General features: G+C 38.7%; 1 protein-coding gene across 10 annotated transcripts in view; it reads left to right on the plus strand.

Moving 5' to 3' along the window:
* POU2F1 (POU class 2 homeobox 1) overlaps positions 1 to 23,083 on the plus strand; it is a 195,989-nt gene that overhangs the window by 115,963 nt on the left and 56,943 nt on the right. For all 10 annotated transcript variants that reach the window (XR_012418722.1, XR_012418703.1, XR_012418712.1 and 7 more), the window contains one exon: positions 18,635 to 18,735. Coding sequence is in view for 7 of the 10 variants with exons in the window: in XM_065520567.1 (XP_065376639.1) it covers positions 18,635 to 18,735 (101 nt within the window). In the remaining 3 variants the exon portion in view is untranslated. The remainder of the gene's footprint in view (positions 1 to 18,634; positions 18,736 to 23,083) is intronic.

A 23,083-nucleotide genomic window follows, 5' to 3' on the forward strand; every position in this document is an offset into this window, starting at 1 on the left:
CTTTGCAGGGACATGAATGAAGCTGGAAGCCATCATCCTCAGCAAACTAACACAGGAACAGAAAACAAAACACCACATTTTCTCACGCATAAGTGGGAGTTGAACAATGAGAACACATGGACACAGGGAAGGGAACATCACACACCAGGGGTGAGGGTGAGGGGAGGGAACTTAGAGGACAGGTCAATAGGTGCAGTAAACCACAGTGGTACACGTGTACCTATGTAAGAAACCTGCATGTTCTATGTATCTCAGAACTTAAAGTAAATAAATAAGAAAGAACAGATAAATCAGGGATCCAGTTTTAAGGAAAGGGAAGGTGTTGGGTTTCAGAGCACCTGGTGGCTGAAGTAGCCTAAAGTAGAAGATTCCTTTTTTTGTTGTTTTTTAAGTGAGAAATGGGAGAGTGAAAGAGGTAAAGACAGATTCAGAGAGTAAGTTTTTAGGTAGAAGGGAATGTAAGAAAGCAGTCTAGAGAGGATTAGGAACAGTCAATTAGGGATTTCTTTGTGATACAGGGAAAACAAAACTGGGAATAGAATGCAATAAAGAAGTCTAGGATTAAAATAAACAGTATCAGCAGGATTTGTAGCAAAGTGTCATAATCCAAGCTAGGAACGCTGACATCAGATAAACTCAGAAGGTAAGGAGCATTCATTGTGTTTCTGAGGAAGACAGGAAGCTGCTACCAATTAACTGGCTCACATCTTACAGGGAAAGATGAGCAAGGGAGCCTTTGACTAGGTTGAGAGGTGGAACAGAGGTGGAGCAGGGTCAATGTTTGGTAATTTTCTCCACCAACAAAAATATTAATAAGATTTTAGGATATTAAAGTCTTACTTTCTATTTTCTTGGTATTCAAATATATTTCATTTATGTTCAATATTTAAGTTATTTGAAAGAAAAACAGTCTCAACAGCTGGTAAGTCATAAGACATTTATTTTTCTACAATTAAGAAGAAAGTTAAGAGCCTGGAACAGTGGCTCACACCTGTAACCCCAGCACTTTGGGACACTAAGGCATGAGGATTCCTTGAGCCCAGGAGTTCAAGACTAGCCTGGGCAACAAAGACTCCCATCTCTACAAAAATAAATAAATAAATAAACTTAAAAAAATAATTAACTGGGCATGGTGGCACATGCCTGTGGTCCCAGCTACTTGGGAGGCTAAGGGAGGAGGATCGCTTGAATCTAGGAGGTCAAGGCTGCAGTGAACCATGATCGTGCCACTGCACTCCAGCCTGGGCGACAGAGTGAGACCCTGGATGTTTTTTAAGGAAAAGAATAATGTTAATGAAAATCTGTTTCAACTGAGTCTTTCATCCAGATAGACTTAACAATTTAACAGCCACCTATAGAAATCTTGTCATGCATCACTGATAATGCATTCATATCTAAGGTGATGTGTAAAAGTAATTTTAAAAATACACAACTATTATTACTTAGGAAGTAAAGGATATACAATCCAATCATTACCGTCAAGTACAATCACTGGAGATTTTTAGCAGATAGGTAATACCCATCCATTCTATACATCATCAGTCCCCAACCTTTTTGGCCTCAGCGACTGGTTTCATAGAAGACAGTTTTTCCACGGACAGGGGATAGGGGATGGTGTGAGGGATGAAACTGTTTCACCTCACATCATCAGGCACTAGATTCTCATAAGGAGTGCACCACCTAGATCCTGCACATACACAGTTCACATCAAGGTTCACGTGCCTGTGAGAATCTAGTGCCACCACTGATCTGACAGGAGGCAGCGCTCAGGCAATAGCACTCGCTTGCCCACCACTCACCTCCTGCTGTGCAGCCTGTTCCTAGCAGGCCACAGACTGGCACTGGTCTTCAACCCAGGGGTTGGGGACCCCTGTTATAGATGATCTGTGTCATGAATTTTGACTATGCTTCTTACTTTTGTGGTGGCTTAGAATCTTTCTGTGGTTTTGTTTCTGTGATAAGTGATTCTCTTTCGGGATTTCCATTATCCCAGATTTTTCCCATTTTATGGCTGCTCAAGATGGAAGAAACGCTCTTCACACAAACATGCTAAAAAATGAGTAGTAGCTAAGTTTTCCTAAAAGATCTTTTAGCTATTATTTATGTCCTGTGGTTGCTTGACTTTCTGTGAACTTCATTTGGAATTTGTCCTTGCTTATCAAGGTGATGTAGTGACGGGCACAGATATTGTCATTATTTCCTATAGGGTGTCTGAAATTTAGGCTATTGGTAATTTTGCCTCGACTGCCTTAAATTTACTTGTAAATAGAAATATGTGAATAATGTACTTTTCCTCTTTATTATGTAGGTTTAATTGAAGTATGATTTTCATTACACATTAAAATGTAGTATAGTACTGTCTAAAATATAACTGCTGGGTGATGAAAAATAGCCTTCACAAACTCATGTTCTAAAATCTCTCAGGCCCTCATTCAAGAAATTGTTAATCTTATTTTCATGTGCAATTCCAACAGGGGTGCATTTCATAACAGATAATCAGCAGCCATTTATACAGATGAGGCTGGCTGCTCTAGGAAAGTAAGCCAATAGAGCAGAAACTCTCAGATTTATACCAGAACTGCAGAGTCTTTTATTTTCTTTTTTAGATTGAGGTGAAATACGTAACGTAAAATTAACTATTTTAAAATGAACAATTCAGTGGCATTTAGTGTCTTCACAGTGTTGTGCAGCTGCCACTGTGTCCAGTTCCAAAACATTTTCATCAACCCCAAAGGAAACCCTATACCCCTTAAGTAGTTGCTGTCCATTTTCCCCTCTCCCCAGCCCCTGACAACCACCAACCTATAGTTTGTCTCTATCAATTTACCTATTCTAGGTATTTCATATAAATGGAGTCATACGGTATGTGACCGTTTGTGTATGGGCTTCTTTAACTGAGTATAATGTTTTCAAGTTTCATACATGTGGGGCTGGGCGCAGTGGCTCAAGCCTGTAATCCCAGCACTTTAGGAGGCCGAGACGGGTGGATCACGAGGTCAGGAGATCGAGACCATCCTGGCTAACACGGTGAAACCCCATCTCTACTAAAAAATGCAAAAAACTAGCCGGGCCTGGTGGCGGGCGCCTGTAGTCCCAGCTACTCGGGAGGCTGAGGCTGGAGAATGGCGTGAACCCAGGAAGCGGAGCTTGCTGAGTTCCGGCCACTGCACTCCAGCCTGGGCGACAGAGTAAGACTCCATCTCAAAAAAAAAAAAAAGAAAAAGAAAATGCACATAAGCAAACATAATTGTTTCTTTCAAAATAGGAGATGATTCAGTCATAAGTCTTGTGTAATAGGCATAATAATTTTATCCAAAGCCATTTCTTATAAAGGTAAAACTGTTCATTCAAGGGAAGAGAAATTTCTGGATTGTAAACATGAACACATCAATCGGCTAAGATTTAAGAAAACAGCAGAATATTTTTATATTCATATTTCAAGTCGTCATTGCTTTGGAGTAGATTAAAAATAAAGATTGTGTAGGGTTTCAGGTGAGTTTTGATTCACAAGAAAAGATTACATACACATCAAGTTAGATTAAGTTCCCAATAAGCCAATGATACTAAGTATTATTGGGAAGCAAAGTCATTTCAGAACAGGTGTACTATGCTTAATGTAGTTTCCCTTGCCCCCTGCAAGTAGGGTCATATCAGATCAGAGAATAAAAAGAGCACCTTGCCTTTTTACATATTCAGGATTTTGGTCTCCATTGAGAATGAATCTTTTTTGTTCTTTTGTTGGAAATCGGCTATTTACAAATATTTTCCAGGGTTCCAGAAAATTCAGTTCTCTGCAGCCAACTTTCTTGTCTGAGACTTGTAGTAACAAATGTATTTCCATGCATTTAGCTAAAGAACCTGGGGAACTGACATTGCAAAAGACAGATTTTTTTCTTTTTAAAGTGTCATGATTTCCTTCAGATGTAGCTGGGTCCTGAACAGATGAGGCAGGAGAATTGCTTGAACCCGAGAGGTAGAGGTTGCAGTGAGCCAAGATCTTGCCACTGCACTTCAGCCTGGGCGACAGAGCAAGACTCCTTCTCAAAAAAAAGAAAAAGAAAATGTATTATCTGTGTTAGGCTGGGCATGGTGGCTCACGCCTGTAATCCTAGCACTTTGGGAGGCCGAGGTGGGCGGATCACCTGAGGTCGGGAGTTTGAGACCAGCTTGACCAACATGGAGAAACCCCGTCTCTACTAAAAATACAAAATTAGCCAGGCATGGTGGTGCATGCCTGTAATCTCCGCTACTCAGGAGGCTGAGGCAGAAGAATCGCTTGAACCCAGGAGGCCAAGGTTGCAGTCAGCCGAGATCATGCCGTTGCACTCCAGCCTGGGCAACAAAAGCGAAACTCCGTCTCAAAAAACAAGTATTATCTGTGTTTTAATTTCTGGGCTCGAAGGGATTAATGTTGGCCAGGCATGGTGGCTCACACCTGTAATCCCAGCACTTTGGGAGGCTGAGGTGGGTGGATCATCTAAGGTCAGGACTTCTAGACCAGCCTGGCCAACATGGTGAAACCCCATCCCTACTAAAAATACAAAAAATTAGCCGGGTGTGGTGGCACATGCCTGTAATCCCAGCTCCTCAGGAGGCTGAGACAGGAGAATCGCTTGAACCTGGGAGGTGGAGGTTGCAGTGAGCTGAAATTGTGCCACTGCACTCCATCTTGGGCAACAAGAACGAAACTGTGTCTCAAACAAAAAACAAAATTAGCTGGACATGGTGGCACATGCCTGTAATCTCAGCTACTTGGGAGGCTGAGGCAGGAGAATCACTTGAACCTGGGAGGCGGAGGTTGCAGTGAGCCGAGATCGCGCCACTGCACTCCAGCCTGGTTAACGAGAACAAAACACCGTCTTAAAAAAAAAGAAAAGAAACTATTATTGTTATATCTTAAGTAATAATTAAACATCCTAAGAAAAACTAGATTTTATAGGAGTTAAGATTTGAGAATTATTATTTATAGTTAGGCTGGCCCTTAAAGTCTTCTTGAAGAAAGTAGATTCCAGGCTGGATGTTGCATAATGACTTGGACTTTCATAGCTAGAGAGGAGGGTGAAGGATATCTGCATTTTCATCCTATTTGAGGGTTTCACCTTAGCTTTCTCCCTGACTCGACTCTCCTCCCTCCCACCTCTTCTTTTCTCCTTCTTTCCCTAATGTGTTATGTTTCCTCTCTCATTTATACATTTTAAAATTAATGTTCATAGGATATAGATTTCCATTGTCATTTGTGGAGAAATGACAACAGGAATAAGATAAAGGAGAGGACTGTCCTCCCACTGTAAAAATAAGTGCACACCTGGGCTGAATTCAAACAGCAGAAATGTGTCTCTTTTAAGAGACTGGAGAGACACATCGCTGTGGAGATGACACTGAAGGATAAATTGAAAGGATGCCCATTTGAGGAAAATTTTAGCAATAAAAATTTAAACTGTTATCACAACTTAATGGTAATACTCATCATGGTACAGAATTTGAAAAATACAGAATAATGTATTCACTATTAACATTTTGATGCATTTCCTGTTTGCAGACATTTTTTGACAGAGTTCTCCTTTATAAAATGTAGTATTTCTTGTGGGCTATAAAATTTGATTTGATTCTTTTTTAAAAACTTTATTTTAATGTAAAAGAAATATAGTTGAAGTAGCTAGCTGTGAGGTAGATACCAAAGGCCCAGAATTCTACTACTTTATCATCTTATGTCCCCTTATGAGCCTGATCATGGCCTCAATTACTGATTTATCACTTAGTTAATATTTGTGAATGAGCATTGAATTGGAGTCCTTGGTCATTGGATGGTTTAGTAGAAAGAGCAGTTGGGAGAGAGCTGGGGGCAGGGTTGCTAGACAGATCCATGGAAGGTTTGGAATTTCAGTCTGAGCTCCATTACTACCCAGCTTGGTTATTTCAGTGGAAGTCTTTCTGTATATTAGAAAAAATTTCTTATATGTAAAACAAGGAGCTTGGTTAGTTCTTTTTAATGTCCCTTTCAGCTTTACCATTTCCAAAATATGAAATAAATAGAATCATATGGATGTACCCTTTGAATCTGACTGCTTTTACTTAGTATAGTGGGCTTGAGATTCATATTCATCTGTGTCATGTGTACTTTAGCTCAATTTTATTTCTTCCCTCACTCCCAAAAAATGTTGAGGAAGTATCAAATGTGTTTTCATAGTAAGAAGGTTTAGATTATTGCTTTTGGGTTAGAGAGATGGGAAACATGAAAGAAAGTAGCATTTGAGCTGAGCACTGAAAGACATTTAAATGCCTGAATCCTGTGCAAAGCTGAGTAATATGAACTGTTCATGAAGGGAAGAAACCTTTGCCTATTTGACCCTTGACTGCTGGCTATGAAGAGAGAAACAGAACTTTCTGGGAGATGAGGACTCTCCAATGCTTGAAGTTAATAATAAATCCAACTGTCTCTCAACTGGGTCTTCCCTGTCACTGGTGCTAACCTTGGATTCACCTCTAATTTATTCCCTGTCATATTTTTCATTGCATATTTCCAATCTTTTTTATTTCTGTTTTGCTCTTTCGTTTTCTGAAAATATCTGCCTTTTGATTACTGAAAAAATTGTAGTTGTCTGAGTTGAGCCTCAACACCTCCCTCTTCAATACTTTACATTTTTCTATTTTTACCTACCTTCTCCTTTTCTTTTGCATCTAACAAAGAAATATCTCTCTTTCCCCCCACCACCTCCATTATTTGAATTGTAGTCTTCTTGTACCTTTCAGGTTCCTGCCCTATCTTTTAACCTGCTATTTTTCTTACCTCTTCAGCATATCCCTTCCCACAGACTCTTTCAGTCTTTAAGTTTGCTCATGTTTCATCAACCTCCAGTCTTTCCTTCCACCCTGTCTACCCCTTTGAATTATCATCCTCACACTGTCCCACCAATACCTGACTTATGAAAGAAACGATCCTCACTCACCACCTTGGCTTCATTATTTCCTGCTTTTGCCTTTATTCCTTGCAATCTGGATGTGTACCTAAAATTTTGTTGCATGGGTTTTTTATTGTTGATTCTTTTACGATTTTATGCAAAAGTAATTGTAAAAACTTGTATGTAAACATGAATGTAGTGTTTAAGCACTCATATCTACCACTGTGGCCATAAGGTAGAATGTTACCGTTCCTCAGAAAGCTTCTGTAGGCCCACCCTGAGCATATTCCATTCTTCTGCACAAAAATAACCACCATCCTGAAGTTAGCATTAATGGTGACATTGCTTTTCACTCAAAATATTTTTCCATCTACATATTTATCCTCAAATAACACATTACTTAGATTTGCCTCTTTCCATAATGTAAATTGAATTACACTGTACCATGGATATTTTATTACTGGTTTCTTTTGCTCAACATTATGTGTTTGAGATTCATCCATGTTAGTACATATGCCTTATAATTGATTTTCAGTTGATATAATATCCCACTGTGTATACATTAGAGTGTTTCTGTTTATTCCGTTGTTGATGGACATTTGGGTTATTTCTAGGCTTTTGCTATTACAAATAATACGGCTGTAAATGACTTTGTACTTATCTCTTGATACATATATGTGAAAAAGTCCCCAGAGTATTTTATTTATTCTTATTATTTTTTATTTTTTTTGACAGAATCTCACTCTGTCACCCAGGCTGGAGTGCAGTGGCGTGATCTCAGCTCACTGCAACCTCTGCCTCGCAAGTTCAAGCAATTCTCCTGCCTCAGTCTCCCTAGTAGCTGGGATTTCAGGCACCCTCCACGACGCTTGGCTAATTTTTATATTTTTAGTAAAGACAGGGTTTCACCATGTTGGCCAGGCTGGTCTCAAACTCCTGACCTGATCTGCCCATCTCCATCTCCCAAAGTGCTGGGATTACAGACATGAGCCACTGCACCTAGAGTATTTTCTTAGTAGTGTTATTGCTGAACTTGTTCTAATGTTACTTAGTACTGCCAGCCAGTTTTCCAAAGCATTTGTACTGTTTTACACTGCTACTAATAGCGGCTGGGATTAACCAACTTTGCAATTTTAGCCAGTTTATCAGGTATAAAATGGTATCTAATTGGGATTTTAATTTGCATTTCCATAGTTTCCAAGCAGATTTAACATCTTTTTCTGTGTTTATGGGCCATCTGTGTTTCTTCTTTGTTGAATTCCTATTCATTTATTTTGCCTGTTTTTTCTATTGAGTTGACTTTTTCTTATTGACTCAGAGGAGTTCTTTGTGTATTCTCATTACTAATCCTTTGTTGTTTGTATGGATTGTAAATATTTTCTTTTTTTAATTCACTTTATGTAGCCCTTTGATGAGCTTTTAATTTTAAAGTAAATTTATGTGTTTTCATCTTTTGGTTCTTGATAAAGAAATTCTTCACTTTCCCAAGGTTAGAATGATATTCTTTTATGTTATCTTCTAAGAATGTTACAGTTTCGCATTTCACATTTTGGCTTTCAATCCTTCTGAAATTTTGTCTTTTTTTTTTAGTACAGTGTAATGTGTCTAGTTTTTTTTTGTTGTTTTTTGTTTTTCAAATAGATACCCAGCTACCCCTTTGTTGAAAACTCCACCTTTCCTCATTGACCTGTCATGTTTCATCCTTTCCTCACCTCTGTCATGTTTCAAGTGTTCATAGGTGTGTGTACCTCTGTCTCTAGACTCTCTGCACTGGTATATGTGTTGATCCCTACACTAATACCACCCTGCCCCAATTATTATTGCTCTGTAAATGTTAATATCTTGATGATTCACGTCTACATGTTTTAAAGAACATCTTGGCCCCATGCCATTCTATGTAAATTTTAGAATCAACTTGTTAAGTTCTACCCCTCCGCTCCAAAAAAAAAAGACAGAGAGAAAACAATTTCTTGAGATTTTGATGTGAAGTTACTTTGAATCCATAGGTAAGTTTAGGGAGAACTGACATTTTTACAATATTGAGCTGGCATCTGTCTATACAACTGGCATACTATAGTAACTGCACATTTTTAATTACTGGTTTTTTTTCACTATGTTTCTCAAGCTGGTGTCAAACTCCTGGCCTTAAGCGATCCTCCCACCTCTCAAATCTCTGGGATTGTAAGTGTGAGCCTCCATGCCCAGCCATGTCTTTGTTTTTAAATAAAGTTTTATAATTTTCTATCTATGGAACTTGCTATATTTTGATAGATTTATTTTCAGGACTTTATGTCTTTTAAGTGTTTATAAATAAAATCTTTAAAAATTGTTTTCATTTGGAATATACAAAGACAATTTTGTTATTATTTTTTGAGACAGAGTCTCACTTTGTTGCCCACACTGGAGTGCAGTGGCAGGATCACAGCTCACTGCAGCCTCGACTTCCCACAGCTCAGGTGATCTTCCCACCTCAGCCTTCTAAGTAGCTTGGACTATTGATGCATCCCACTATGCCTAGCTAACTTTTTTTTTTTTTTTTTGGTAGAGACAGGGTTTCACCATGTTGCCCCAGGCTGGTCTCCGACTCCTGGGCTCAAGGGCTCTGCCCACCTTGGCTCACGTCTGCTGGGATTACAGGTGTGAGCCACCCCGCCCAGCCACAAAAGGCAATTTTAAAGTAGATTTTGTGTGCTGCAGCCTCATTAAACTCTCTTATTCTAATGATAAATTATTAGATTCCTTAGACTATTCTGTACACACAGTCAAATCACCTGGAAAGGGTTTTATTTTGGTTTTTCCAACTCAGATGTTTCCTTTTTTGTCTTGTTTTGCTGGATAGGCCTTGGTGTATGATAGACGTAGTAGTAGTGTTACCAGTGGCAAATATCCAAGTTTTACAGCATCAAATGTATTACCGTAGAAGGTATTTGAGTTACTGGTGGCAAATATGTATGGGTCTGCAGCAACTTCAATTCTTGCCTCCTCAGAAGAAAGAATTCGATTGAGGGGCGTAAGGCAGAAGAGACCAAGGTGAGTTTCAGAGCATGAGTGGAAGTTTATTTAAAAAGGCTTTAGAACAGGAAAGAAAGGAAAGCACACTTAGAAGAGTCCCAAGCAGGCACCGAGGTCAAGTGCAGTGTTTAACCTTGATCCTGGGACTTTATAGGCTGGCCCCTTTCCCATGGTTCTTCCCTTGAGATGGGCTGTGTAGTGCTCTCCTTACCCTTGGGAGGGGAGCATGCACAATGTGTTTAGGAAGTTGTAGGCATGCCTGTCTGAGGCTTTCTTCCCTTTTCTGGTGGTGTGCCCCCAGAAGGTCATACTCCGCCATTTTGTCTTTTAATGCACATGCCCAAGAAATTCTCCCTGGTGCCTGCCTTCAGTTACCACTTTAGTGCAACAAGTGTGGACCATTAGGAAATGGCCTCTCCCTGAAGCTAGCTGCCAATTTATCACTTAGAGAGGCAATATGAAAACTTCCAGACCATCACCCGACATTCTTAGTGGGTGGGGGAAGAGCCCTCTGCCCTGCTCATGCCTGTCTACCTACTGTAACAATAACTGGCCCCCTTATCTTGTTCTCAGTCTTAAAGGAAATGCTTTTAATTTTTCACCATAAACTATGATGTTTATTTATTTATTTTAATGCGTATTCTTTATCAAGTTAAAGAAACATATTCCTATGCCAAGATTGCCCCTTCCCCCTCCCCCGCCCCTCCCCACTTCTTTTTGAGACAGGATCTCACTTTGTTCCCTAGGCAGGAGTGCAGTGGCATGAGGTGGGCTCACTGTGACCTCAACCTTCTGGGTTCAAGCAATCCTCCGACCTCAGCCCAAGTTGCTGGGACTACAGGTGTGTACCACCATGCCTGGCTGATTTTTGTATTTGGTAAAGATGGGGTTTCGTCACGTCGCCCAGGCTTGTCTCAAACTCCAGAGCTCAAATAATCCACCTGCCTCAGTCTCCCAAAATACTAGGATTACAGGCGTGAACCAGCGCACCCAGTCCCAATGCCAAGAATTTTTATCATAAGTGGATATTGAATTTATTTAAGGGCTTTATGCATCTTTTGAGATTTCTATGTGATTCCCCCCCTTCCCCGCCCTTTATTGAACTTGATGAATCCTATTAATTTTTTGTTTGTTTGTTTTGAGACGGAGTCTTACTCTGTCTCCAGGCTGGAGTGCAATCGCGCTATCTCGGCTCACTGCAACCTCTGCTTCCTGGGTTCAAGTAATTCCCCTGCCTCCTCAGCCTCCTGAGTAGCTGGGACTACAGGCGCGCGCCACTACACCCAACTACTTTTTGTATTTTTAGTAGACATGGGATTTCACCATGTTGGCCAGGATGGTCTCGATCTCTTGACCTCGTGATCCTCCCGTCTCGGCCTCCCAAAGTGTTGGGATTACAGGCATGAGCCACCGCACCTGACCTAATTGATCTTTTTTCTTTTTTTGTTGCCCAGGCTGGAGTGCAATGGCGCGATCTCGGCTCACTGCAACCTCTGCCCACCATGTTCAAGTGATTCTCCTACCTCAGACTCCCTAGATCTACCTTAGCCATAATATTTTATCTTAGTAGATTAGGTTTGCTATTATTATTTAGTGTTTTTTCATATACGTTTATGAATGAAACTGGCTTGTATTTATATTTTTCACACTTTATCAGGTTATGGTATCAAGGTTATACTGGTCTCATAAAATGAGTTAGAAGTGTTTCTGGTTTTGTTGTTCTCTGGAAACGTTTGTGGAAGATTGGAATTATTCTTTGAATTTTTGGAAGCACTTGGGTAAAATCAACAAGGCTTTTTATTCTCTTCTTGGGAAGATTTTTACTTACCTACTAATTCAGTTTCCTTAAATGCTGTGAGACTCTACGGATTTTCTGTTTCTTCTTGAGTCAGTCTTGATAAGTTATATTTTCTATAGAGTTATTCATTTTTAAGTTTTAATTTTATTGACATGAAATGCTTCACAATATATTCTTAATCTTTTTATTATCTGCAGCATTTTTTTCTCTGTTTTTTTTGAGACAGGTTCTGACTGTGCTGCTCAGGCTCATCTTGAACTCCTGGCGTCAAGCAGGTCTCCTTGCTTCAGCCTCTCTAGAGTGCTGGAATACAGGCTTGAGCTACTGCACCTGACCTGCAATAGTTTTTGATAAGCCTTTTTTGTTACACTTAAATTATTTGCTTGCTCCTTCTCTCTTGTTTTCTTGTTCCATCTTATCAGAAGTTTGTAAGTTACAATGTGACAGGATTCTTTTGAAAGAACCAAGTTGGTGTTTCTATTATGTGGAAGTTTTTTAATGGTATTCATTATTGGTCTTACCTTTATTATTACCTTTCCTCTAGTTTCTTTGGATTTATTTCCCAGTGCTCTTATCCTTATCTTCTCTGTACCATTTAATAGTATTAAACCACTTCAACCTTGTAGCTTTCTCATCCCTGGCTCCTGAAACACGCTAGTCTTGGTTTTAAAAAAACTGGTTTTAGATGTAGGGGGTAAACGCACAGGTTTGTTACATGGGTATATTGCCTGATGCTGAGGTTTGGGATTTTAATGATTCTGTCACCCAAGTAGCAAACCTAGGACCTGTAGGTATTTTTTTAGCCCTTGCCTTCTCCTTCCCTTCCCAGTTTTGGAATCCCTAGTGTCTGTTTCCATCTTTGTATCTTATGTGTTTAACTCCCACTTAAATGTGAGAATATGTGGTATTTGGTTTTCTGTTCCTGTGTTAATTCACTTAATGGCCTCCGGCTGCATCCGTATTACTGCATGGATTTCGTTCGTTTATGGCTGCACAGTATTCCATGGTGCATATGTACCATATTTTCTTTATCCAATCCACTGTTTCGGGCACCTGGGTAATGCAGGTGTCTTTTGGGTAGAATGATTTATTTTTCTTTAGGTATATATCCAGTAATGGGATTGCTAGGTCAAATGGTAGTGCTGTTTTTAATTCTTTGAGAAGTTGCCAAACTGCTGTCCACAAAGACTGAACTGATTTGCATTCCCACCAACAGTGTGTATGTGTTTTTTTTTTTTCAGCCTTGTCAACATTTGTGGGGTTTTTTTTCTTTTACTTTTTAATAATAGTCTGCCTAGTATGAGATGGTATCTCATTGTTACTTTGATTTGCATTTCTGATGATTAGTGATGTTGAGCATTTTTTCATGTTTGTTGACTGCTTGTATGTATTCTTTTGAGACATGTCTTCTTTTGCCACGTGTCTGTCTTTGCCTGCTTTTTAATGAAGTTTTTTTTTTCTTGTTGATTTAAGTTCCTTATAGATTTTGGATATTAGTCTGTTTTTGGATGCATAGTTTGCTAATATTTTCTCCTATTCTGTAGGTTGTTTATTCTGTTGATAGTTTCTTTTGATAGTTGGTTTTGGCCCCCAGTGTACCTATCTCCTCAGTCCTGTCTCTTTAGTTTAATTAAATCCCAGTTGTCCATTTTTATTTTTGTTGCATTTGCTTTTGAGTACTTAGTCATAAATTCTTTGCTTAGGCCAATGTTTACAAGAGTATCTCCTAGGTTTTCTTCTAGGGTTTTTATAGTTTGAGGTCTTACATGGAAGTATTTAATCCATCTTGAGTTAATTTTTGTATGTAATGAGAGGTAGGGGTCCAGTTTCATTCTTCTGCATGTGGTTAGCCAGTTTTCCCAGCACCATTATAGGGTGCCTGTTTCCCATTGTTTATTTTTGTTGACTGTGTCAAGGATCAATTGGGTATAGGTGTGGGGCTTTCTTTTAGAGGTCTTTACTCTGTTATATTGGTCTGTGTATCTGTTTTTGTACCCATACCATGCTGTTTCATTACAGTAGCCTTGTAGTATAGCTTGAAGTCAGGTAATGTGATACTTCTGGCTTTATTCTTTTTTGCTTAGGATTGCCTTGGCTATTCAGGCTCTTTTAGGTTCTATATGAATTTTAGAATAGTTTCTTTCTAATTATGTAAAAAAATTTATGTTGGTAGTTTGATAAGACTAGTGTTGAATCTGTAGATTGCTTTGAGCAGTATAGACATTTTAATGGTACTGATTTTTCCAACCCTTGCACATGGAATTATTTTCTATTTGTCTGTGTTGTCTGTGATTTCTTTTAACAGTGTTTTTATGTAGTTCTCATAGATATCTTTCACCTCCTTGGTTAGATGTATTCCTAGCTGTTTTTATTTTATTTTATTTTATTTTTATTTTTATTTTTATTTTAATGGCTGTTGTAAATGGGATTGTATTCTTGATTTGGTTTTCAACTTGAACATTATTGATATATAGGAATGCTACTGATTTTTGTACATTGATTTCGTATCCTGAGTCTGCTGAAGTCATTTATCAGGTCTAGGAGTCTTTGAGTACAATCTTTAGATAATTGTACTTCCGCTTTTCCTGTTTAGATGCTGTTTATTTGTTTCTCTTGCCTGATTGCTCTGGCAAGGACTTCCAGTACTATGTTGAATAGCAGTGGTGAGAGTGGACATCCTTGCCTTGTTCTTAGGGGAAGTGCTTTCAACTTTTGACTGTTTCATATGATACTGGCTATGAGTTTATCATAGATGGCTCTTATTATTTTGAGGTATGTTCCTTCAATGCCTAGTTTATTAGGAGTTTTTATTATACAGGGATGTTGGATTTTATTGAATGCTTTTTTCTGGTTCTATTGTGATGATCATATGGTTTTTATTTTCATTCTGTTTACATAGTTAATCACGTACTGATTTATATATGTTGAACCACCCTAGCATCCCTGGAATAAAGCCCCTTGATCATGAGGAATTGACTTTTTGATGTGCTGCTGGATTTGGATTACTAGTATTTTGTTGAGGATTTTTGCATCTATGTTCATCAGGGATGTTGGCCTGTAGTTTTCTATTTTTGTTGTATCATTGCCAGATTTAGGTATCAAGATGATGCTGGTTTCATAGAATAAGTTAGGGAGGAGTTCCTCCTACTTGATTTTTGGGGGATAGTTTCAGTAAAATTGGTACCAGCTCTTCTTTGTACAGCTGGTAAAATTTGACTGTGAATCTATCTGGTCCAGGGATTTTTTGGTTAAGTTTTTTGTTACTAATTTCGTTTAACTCGTTACTGATCTGTTCAGGATTTCTGTAAACACGCGAGTCTTGAAGGGTTTTTTTCTACTTTTCTAACTCCTCCTTCTGTTTCTTTGTGTCTTCACATCTCCTAATATAGGTGCTCCTATTATGTCTCCTAATGTAGAGTGCTCCTTTTCTCCCAGGCACACAAAACCAAGTGCTATTTGGTTTCGGCCCCCAATGTACCTACCTCCACATTTCTATCTCATACTTAACTCCCAATTGGGGTATGTATGTGTATCTGTTTCTCTCTCCTTTCCTTTTAGTTCAATTTAGGTCTTTATGTTTTACAAGAATAATTTCCATGTAATAACTACTTTCTTCTACTCCTCACCTCCCAGTGGAGCCTCAGTTGCTACAGTAAAAGAGGTTAACCTGCCTTAGCACCTTAAATTCCTCTATTTATCTGAGTAGTTGTCTAAGTATTCTTTTTACCTTACTACCTTTGAATACTGTTTCGTGTTCTGTTATGAGGTGGTAAGTCCAGTGTGGCCACAACGGGAGACATAAGAAAAGCTCAGAAAAACAAAGTTTATTATACTCACAGGTCCTAGAGACAGGAGGCACAGCGCACCATGCAGGGCCACATGGGGGAAGACACCAGAGTGGTGAGGGGGCAGAATATAGGAGTGAGTGGAAGGTTTAGGCCACTACCTTTCCTGGGTTTTTTTTTTTTTTTTTTTTTTTTTTTTTTTTTGGAGACGGAGTCTCACGCTGTTGCCCAGGCTGGAGTGCAGTGGCGCGATCTCGGCTCACTGCAAGCTCCGCCTCCCGGGTTCCCGCCATTCTCCTGCCTCAGCCTCCTGAGTAGCTGGGACTACAGGCGCCCACCACCGCGCCCGGCTAATTTTTTGTATTTTTAGTAGAGACGGGGTTTCACTGTGGTCTCGATCTCCTGACCTTGTGATCCGCCCGCCTCGGCCTCCCAAAGTGCTGGGATTACAGGCTTGAGCCACCGCGCCCGGCCTTTCCTGGGGTTTTTAAGGGGAATAGTTAGGCTGTCACCTTTTTGCAGTGGCATGATCGTAGCTGGTTGCAGCCTCGAACTCCTGGGCTCAAAGGATCCTTCCTGCCTCAGCCTCTGAGTAGCTGGAATTAGAGGGGAAAGCCACCCACTGGCTCTAGGCCACTACCTTTGTTGGAGTTTCTGTGGGAAAGTCAGGACAGAGTAAGCAGTTTAGGATTGGCTAACTTCAGTAATTTTGGAGGGCTTTGGGACCACCTAGGGGTGGTCTCTAGTTGCCTGGTACCTGGCCCTAGGATGAAGGCAGAATATTGCCTCTAGAGTCTGATTGAGGAAATTTGGCTCTAGATTGGTTAGTTTGTGTATCAAAGACATGCTCCTGGCTGGGCCCTTTGCTGTCTCCAAGAATTGACTAAACCTGGGAGAGGCAGTCTCTCCCCAGCCAGAAAGGTTTTTATGATGTCAAAATATCATTTATTAAAAATGTAAGAACATTTTACAATACAGAGACCATGCCTTCAGCTCATCCTCCCCCCAGAGGCAGAACCAGGGCACTTAAATACTATTACCAGTAGACCATTGTACCAGGGATACTAGACATCAGTCTTTCTGTATTATTTAGTGCTTTGTGACTTATAAGCAGCTTTGATAGCATTTTTATGCAACTTGAAAGTGGAACCAGTATACAGAATTTCCACAGACTCCATGAGAGTGAAATATTTGGTTCTCGAAGACCTCCTATTAGTACTGTGTTAATCTTTTAAGTGCTTGTCTCTGTTTTTCAAAATCTCATATTCTTTTAGCCTTGTTGATTTATTTAATATATCTTGAGCATGTTTCTCTAATGGTGAACAGTCTCTTTTTCCTCCAGTTTTATTGAGGTATGATTGACAAAATAATACAATGCCGTACTATCTTAAAATCTCCGCAAAGGTACTGATAATCCTGCATAGGGATAGAGATAGCAACTAATGACAAACGCACAACTTTGAAATAGTGAAACTTCTATGTGTAGCTTATGGAAGTGACTCTACTTGACTAGAATGTCGTCGTGGAAAAAAATAAGAAAAAATAAAGGAGGTGACTCTAATTACATTTTATTTTCATGCAAGTTTTCAATTACTTGACACAAGCCTGCACTCAATTTTACTAACTATGTATGTCTAAGTAGTTCTATAGTTTTCTATTTGTGGAAGACTTTAGGAAAAAATAGAAGAAGCGATTTTATGAATTTTTAGAAAGTGAAATATTTATACATATCTTTTATAATTATCTCAAGGAAACAAATAGGGCTCTGGTTCGTGTGCTATACCTAATTATTCATTCTTATTTAAGTAATACATCTGCCAGAAATTAGGGTGTGTATATTGGCAGACGTTAGCACTGTCTTAGAAACACTGCTGTAAGGTTCTAACTTTGTGCTCTTCTGACTGGTCTGCTCTGGATGTGTGTGCACACACAAGGTATAAGGATGGGAAGATGGGGTATCTGAGTGGTAGGAAATGGAAGTATAGAACCATATCCATGGTCTAGACAATTCTTACAGATACCTGTGGTCTGTTATATTTTATTCAGTACATGATGTTCTGACTTTTTCTAAATAATAACCAGATATAGTAATTTGAAAACAATGTATTATAATACCTTAGAAAATATTTCTGGGTGTTAGGGTGGCCTATCTTTCCATAAATTAGCCCTATTCTAATATCAGATCACAGCAAAAGTGGTTAAAAAGCGCTCGCATAACACTTTTATTTTCTTTCTTTTTTTTTTTTTTTTTTTTTTTTTTTTTGAGACAAGTTGTACCTCTATCACCCAGGCTGGAGTGCAGTGGCGTGATCTTGGCTCACTGCAACCTCTGTCTTCTGGGCTCAAGCCATTCTCGCTCGGCCTCCAGAGTAGCCGGGACTTCAGGCGCGCACCACCACACACCACACACCTGGCTGATATTTTATAGAGACGGGGTTTCACCATGCCGCCCAGGCTGGTCTCGAACTCATAAGCTCAAGCCATCTACCCACCTCGGCCTCCCAAAGTGCTGGGATTACAGGCATGAGCCATCACACCCAGCCTCGCATAACGTTTTGAAAAATATAATTATAGCAGGGCCCTTGCTAATGAGATACATGCAGCAATCTGTTGTTTAGGATTAAAGGAATTAGTACAGCTATTGTTTTCTTTATGCTTATCATGGAAAAGGTTGCTTTTTGCCATCAGATTGCTATTCATTAAAGTGTTTGGAGTTAATAATAAGTCTTTCTTGCTCTTGGCAAAGTCACCAGTGAATTTCTTCTGTCTAGCCACATATCAAGTAAGCTGAAAATAGAAGAGAGCCTCAGGGTCTCTTTGAACTCTGTTCCTATGCTAGCTGCTCCGGTCGCTGCATTCACATCTGAATTTTCACACACTATCTTATGATTGTAATTTATTATTTATATTTTTGTTTCTGTTTCTTAAGCTTATCAGTGTTTGTGTACTTGTCATGCAGTCCTGCTTTTAGAAGATAAACCATTTTATTGTGTTTCCTTTCTTTTGAATCCCTTCTCCTTGGAGGTATTTAGGAAAGTACTTATGCAAAATAGGTGCCTGATGAATGTTGGTAACTGAAATCTAGTGCTTTATTTCATTTATTTCTTTTAATAGTTGTAATTATTTTGCTTGCTTTCTAGGCACACAAACCAATGGTCTGGACTTTCAGAAGCAGCCTGTGCCTGTAGGAGGAGCAATCTCAACAGCCCAGGCGCAGGCTTTCCTTGGACATCTCCATCAGGTAGGAATGTTCTGCTCAACCATCAGTGAGAGTGAAAGATAGAGACATAAAATACTGGGGCCTGAGGAAGTTATTTCAGAATGTGGAACCTTTTAACTTATTTAAAGCCTAGTGCTAATTATGTGTAATTGTGTCATTCTATTTGGTTAGTATGAAATCCTATAGTTTAGTTGAGTGTAGAGTCATTGACTCCACAGGTGTGTGGGAAACAAAGGAATTCCTCGTTGTGAATGGAATGTGTATAGTAACTGGTTTGCTGTTTTTGTAAGTGGGTATCTGTGGCGGCTGCCTGATGGTAGAAATTATCAAAATCATCCAAAAAGATGTAGCTACCATTGCCTGAGACCTGCTGTAAAAGGCTCTGAGCTGCAAGCTCATTTCTGTCCTCTAAAACAGTTCCAGACCATGACAGTTGATTTGGGCAACTACTCAGAGGCTTTTGCTTGCCCCGCCCCCTAGTTTGAGGTTCAAAAGACTCTGCCTCAACTTTGTTAGCCTGTGTCACAACATTTTTTCCCTGGGTCTAAAACAGACCATGAATTCTGTTCATTCATGTTTTAGCTATAATGTAGAGGGAACGGGAATAAAAAATACAAACACTGGTACTCAATAGTTTTGGGATATGGAAGCTGATTAAAAATGGTAAACAGTGAAAACAGTTGGGAGCTAGACTATCAGAGTATCTCAACCCCTTGACTCATGTTCACAATTATATATTAGAGCAATATTTTGGTGGTCTACATGTGTTGATAGTGATGGTGCTAGTGATGATGCCTAATGATGGTGATGGTAGTGATTCAGTGAAAAATCCGTATGGTCATAAGACCTCCCAGATTACATATTAACATATTAAGTTACTGAGCACTGAATATATACATCTTACTAAAGTCTTTTCATCAAAATATTTCATCAGACCACCTAAACTATAAAAGAAATTCTTCTACTTGAAAACAGGTAAAATCCTGGAAAGCTGTTCTAAAGCCCATTTATTTGTTCACAGACTCAAAGGGATATCCTGTAGGCAGCAGTTATCATCTTCTATTAGAGTGAGGCCTAATGGAACACTTTTGCTCAGGCACATAGCTTTGTTTGTATCTTTGAAATGGAAAAACTTTGACATTAACTTTCAGATAAAATATTAAGATAAATCAACATCTAAAATGGATTTTAAAATATTTTAAATATATCCTAGAAGAAAAAAATGTTTTCATGTTGATTTTTTTTCTAAGAACGTATTCAAGCCTCCACTAATTTTTCTGGGTTCCTAAGAGGAATAGCATTTTTGACAGAATTTAGTCAATTGTTTGGACCTAGTAAGCATCTTTATCTGGCTTAAATATGTGATGGTCCAAATGTATTAGAGACTCCCTGAGGGCGCACAGATGATGTGCAGTTTTCTCCCCACTGGGTCCAAATTCCGAGATGATTGCAACTCTCCCTGTACCAGCTCCGAGACCTCTAGATCTGGCCACTGATTACCAAAGTCATAGACCCTTCAATACCACCCAGACCACAGGACTGCAAACCAAAGAATTTTACTTGAAATTGCGACACCATTAAATCTCCCATCAAGACACAAGTCCTTGCATCTGATTAGATACATAATTAACAGTGTGACACTTGCCTTCTATTTCCAGCTCCCTTTTTGAGAGAATTAGCACCTTGAACCTTTCCTTACCATAATTATAATATACATACACAAAATAGATGGTTTTAGGTCTGTTGCCCCATTGACTATAAGTTCCATAAAAATGGAAACCTTTTGTTGTTTACCTGTGTCCCAGCATTTACCAAAGAACCCCATGATACAACAGGTGTTCAGTAATTATTTGTTGAATAAATTCATAGATGACTAAATGGTCAAGTATGAGACTACTGAGGAAGAAATGATTAGCTTAACCTGTACAGTCTAAGACATTTCTCTCAGGGTGATTTTTGAGCTGAGTCTTGAAGGGTGTTAGAAACTAGCTAAATGGAGTTGGTAAAGGAATGCTCTCTCTTTATTTTTAACTTCCTATTTTTAAAAAGCTTTCAAATCTGTAAGAGTTACAACAATAGAACAGTGTTCATCTGAAAGCCCTTCCCCTAGAATCACCAGTTGTTACTATTTTACCGTATTTGCTTTATACCATATGTGTATATGTATGTATGTACACAAATTTTTTTTTGAGATGAGGTCTTATTATGTTGCCCAGGTTGATCTCCAACTCCTGAGCTCAAGTGATCTTCCTGCCTCCTATACAACTATGATTATAGGCGTATACCATGGCACCGAGCCAAAAAAAATTTTTTTTGCTAAGTCCTTTGAAAGTTGCAGACATTGTAACCATTTACTTCTAAATACTTCAGCATGTTTTTCATAAAAACAGCATTCTCTTACAAAACTACAGTGCAAATTTCAAATTCCAGAAACTTAACATTGATGCGATATCATTTTCCAATATTGGCCCATATTTATATACTTCCTGCCCACAATCCAGTCCATACTTTGCATTTAGCTGTCATGTCTGTTAAGTCTCTTTAATCCAGAACAATTCCTCAGCATGTCTTTGTCTTTCATGATATTGGCATTTTTGAAGAATAGAGGCCAGCTGTTTTATAGAATGCCCCTTTAACTTGAATGTGTTTGATTGTTCCCTCAATGGCTGAATTCAAGTTACGCATTTTTGAAAGGAATACAAGAGAAATGATGCTGAGTCCCTCTCGGTGCATTCAGAAGCCATATCATATTGCTTTGTCCCATTATTGTGATATTAAGTTTGATTATTTTATTAAGGTAGTGTTGATCAGATTTGTCCACTGTAAATACGTTTTTTTGCCTCCTGGTAGGTAATACTCTGTGAGGCAGTACTTTAAAGACTGTATAAATATCCCGTTCCTCAACAAACTTTTACCCTGAAACATAATAAGTAAAAACCACATAAAATTTTTATCTTCTTCAAATCTTTGTACCTGAAGCTCTTTCCTTGGGCTCTTTGACTTCTTAGCCTTTAGGCCTTAAACATATTATCTCTTCAGGTAGGCCTCTCCTGATTACACTGTATTTTAAATGTGTTCTACATATGTCTTCAGATTTGGGTTTTTTTGTTTTTGTGTTCGAGGGTTCTCATCTACTAACAGGACTAGCAGTTTCAAATAAAGGACATAGTAGTCAATGCATTTTAGCTCTTAACTCTTTACTGAGCTCCATACCAACATTTATATTTAATCTCAGGACATCTTGATGCTATGTGGTATATACAAAATGAAACTCATTATCTTCTCTGTCCCTGTTAGTGGTACTAACATTTTCCATTTGCCCAGATTTGAACCCTGGAATAATGTATGACTCTCTTCTTTTCATCTAAATCCAGGCAGGATCCTTAGGTAGTACATTGCAAAGACTTGCATGTTTCCTACTTTTTATTCCCACTGCCACCATTCTAGTTTAGTTTTCCATTTATTCTAGCCTAGTTTATATTCTCTTTCTCCCTTCTCAGTCTTTCTTTGTTTCAGGACAGCAGTATACACCAGTTATTTTGTAGTGTTTCTCAGTTTGGGTTTGTCTGATTTTCATCGTGATTAGATTCAGATTCTATACTTTTGTTAGGAATGCAGCATAAGCAATGCTGTATTCCTCTCAGTGCATCATAGCAGAAGGCATGTGTCTCCTTCCTGATGACTCTTGTTTGTGCTCACTTGATTATTTGCCAGGTTTCTCCAATGAAAAGACACTATTTTACCCTTTGTGAGTATTAAGTATCATTGGAGACATAGTTGAGAATATGTAAATATCCTGTTACTCCTCAGATTTCTCACCCATCAGTTATCCATTGATGACTCTGCCTAAATCATAGTTCTTATCATAGTTGCCAAATGATGGTTTTCTAATTCCATGTGTATCCTTATTTTCACATAACCATGATTTGAACTTCCTGAATGTATGAAATGTTTTGACAGACATTTATGTGTGGTTTATAGGATAGATTTCTTATTTCGGCTAAGAGTTTTAAGTTATGATTATAAATGTTTTAAGGACTGGGCTGTGTGGGTGTGTAAATATATTTCTACTCTGGTGTATACATGGGACATTTGAAATTAAAATAAGTAGATGGTTCTGATTGTTTCTAATAATAAATAATGTATATAGATAGCTTATTATATGTTCTTTAACACAATGTGGAAGATTAATTAAATTTTTAGAATCTAAGCATTCTATGAATACAAACAGAATGTTATATAAGGAACATTCAATACAAGTGTGGCATGGCTGATAGTGTTCATTTAGTGTGGGAAAACGTCTTCAAAAAAAGATTAACAGCATTTTTCTGTGGGACCGGTGGCAGTGGGGTAGGGTGGGTTGAGAAGG

The sequence above is a fragment of the Macaca fascicularis genome, chromosome 1, assembly GCF_037993035.2.
Source record: "Macaca fascicularis isolate 582-1 chromosome 1, T2T-MFA8v1.1".
In the NCBI taxonomy this organism is placed as follows: domain Eukaryota; kingdom Metazoa; phylum Chordata; class Mammalia; order Primates; family Cercopithecidae; genus Macaca; species Macaca fascicularis.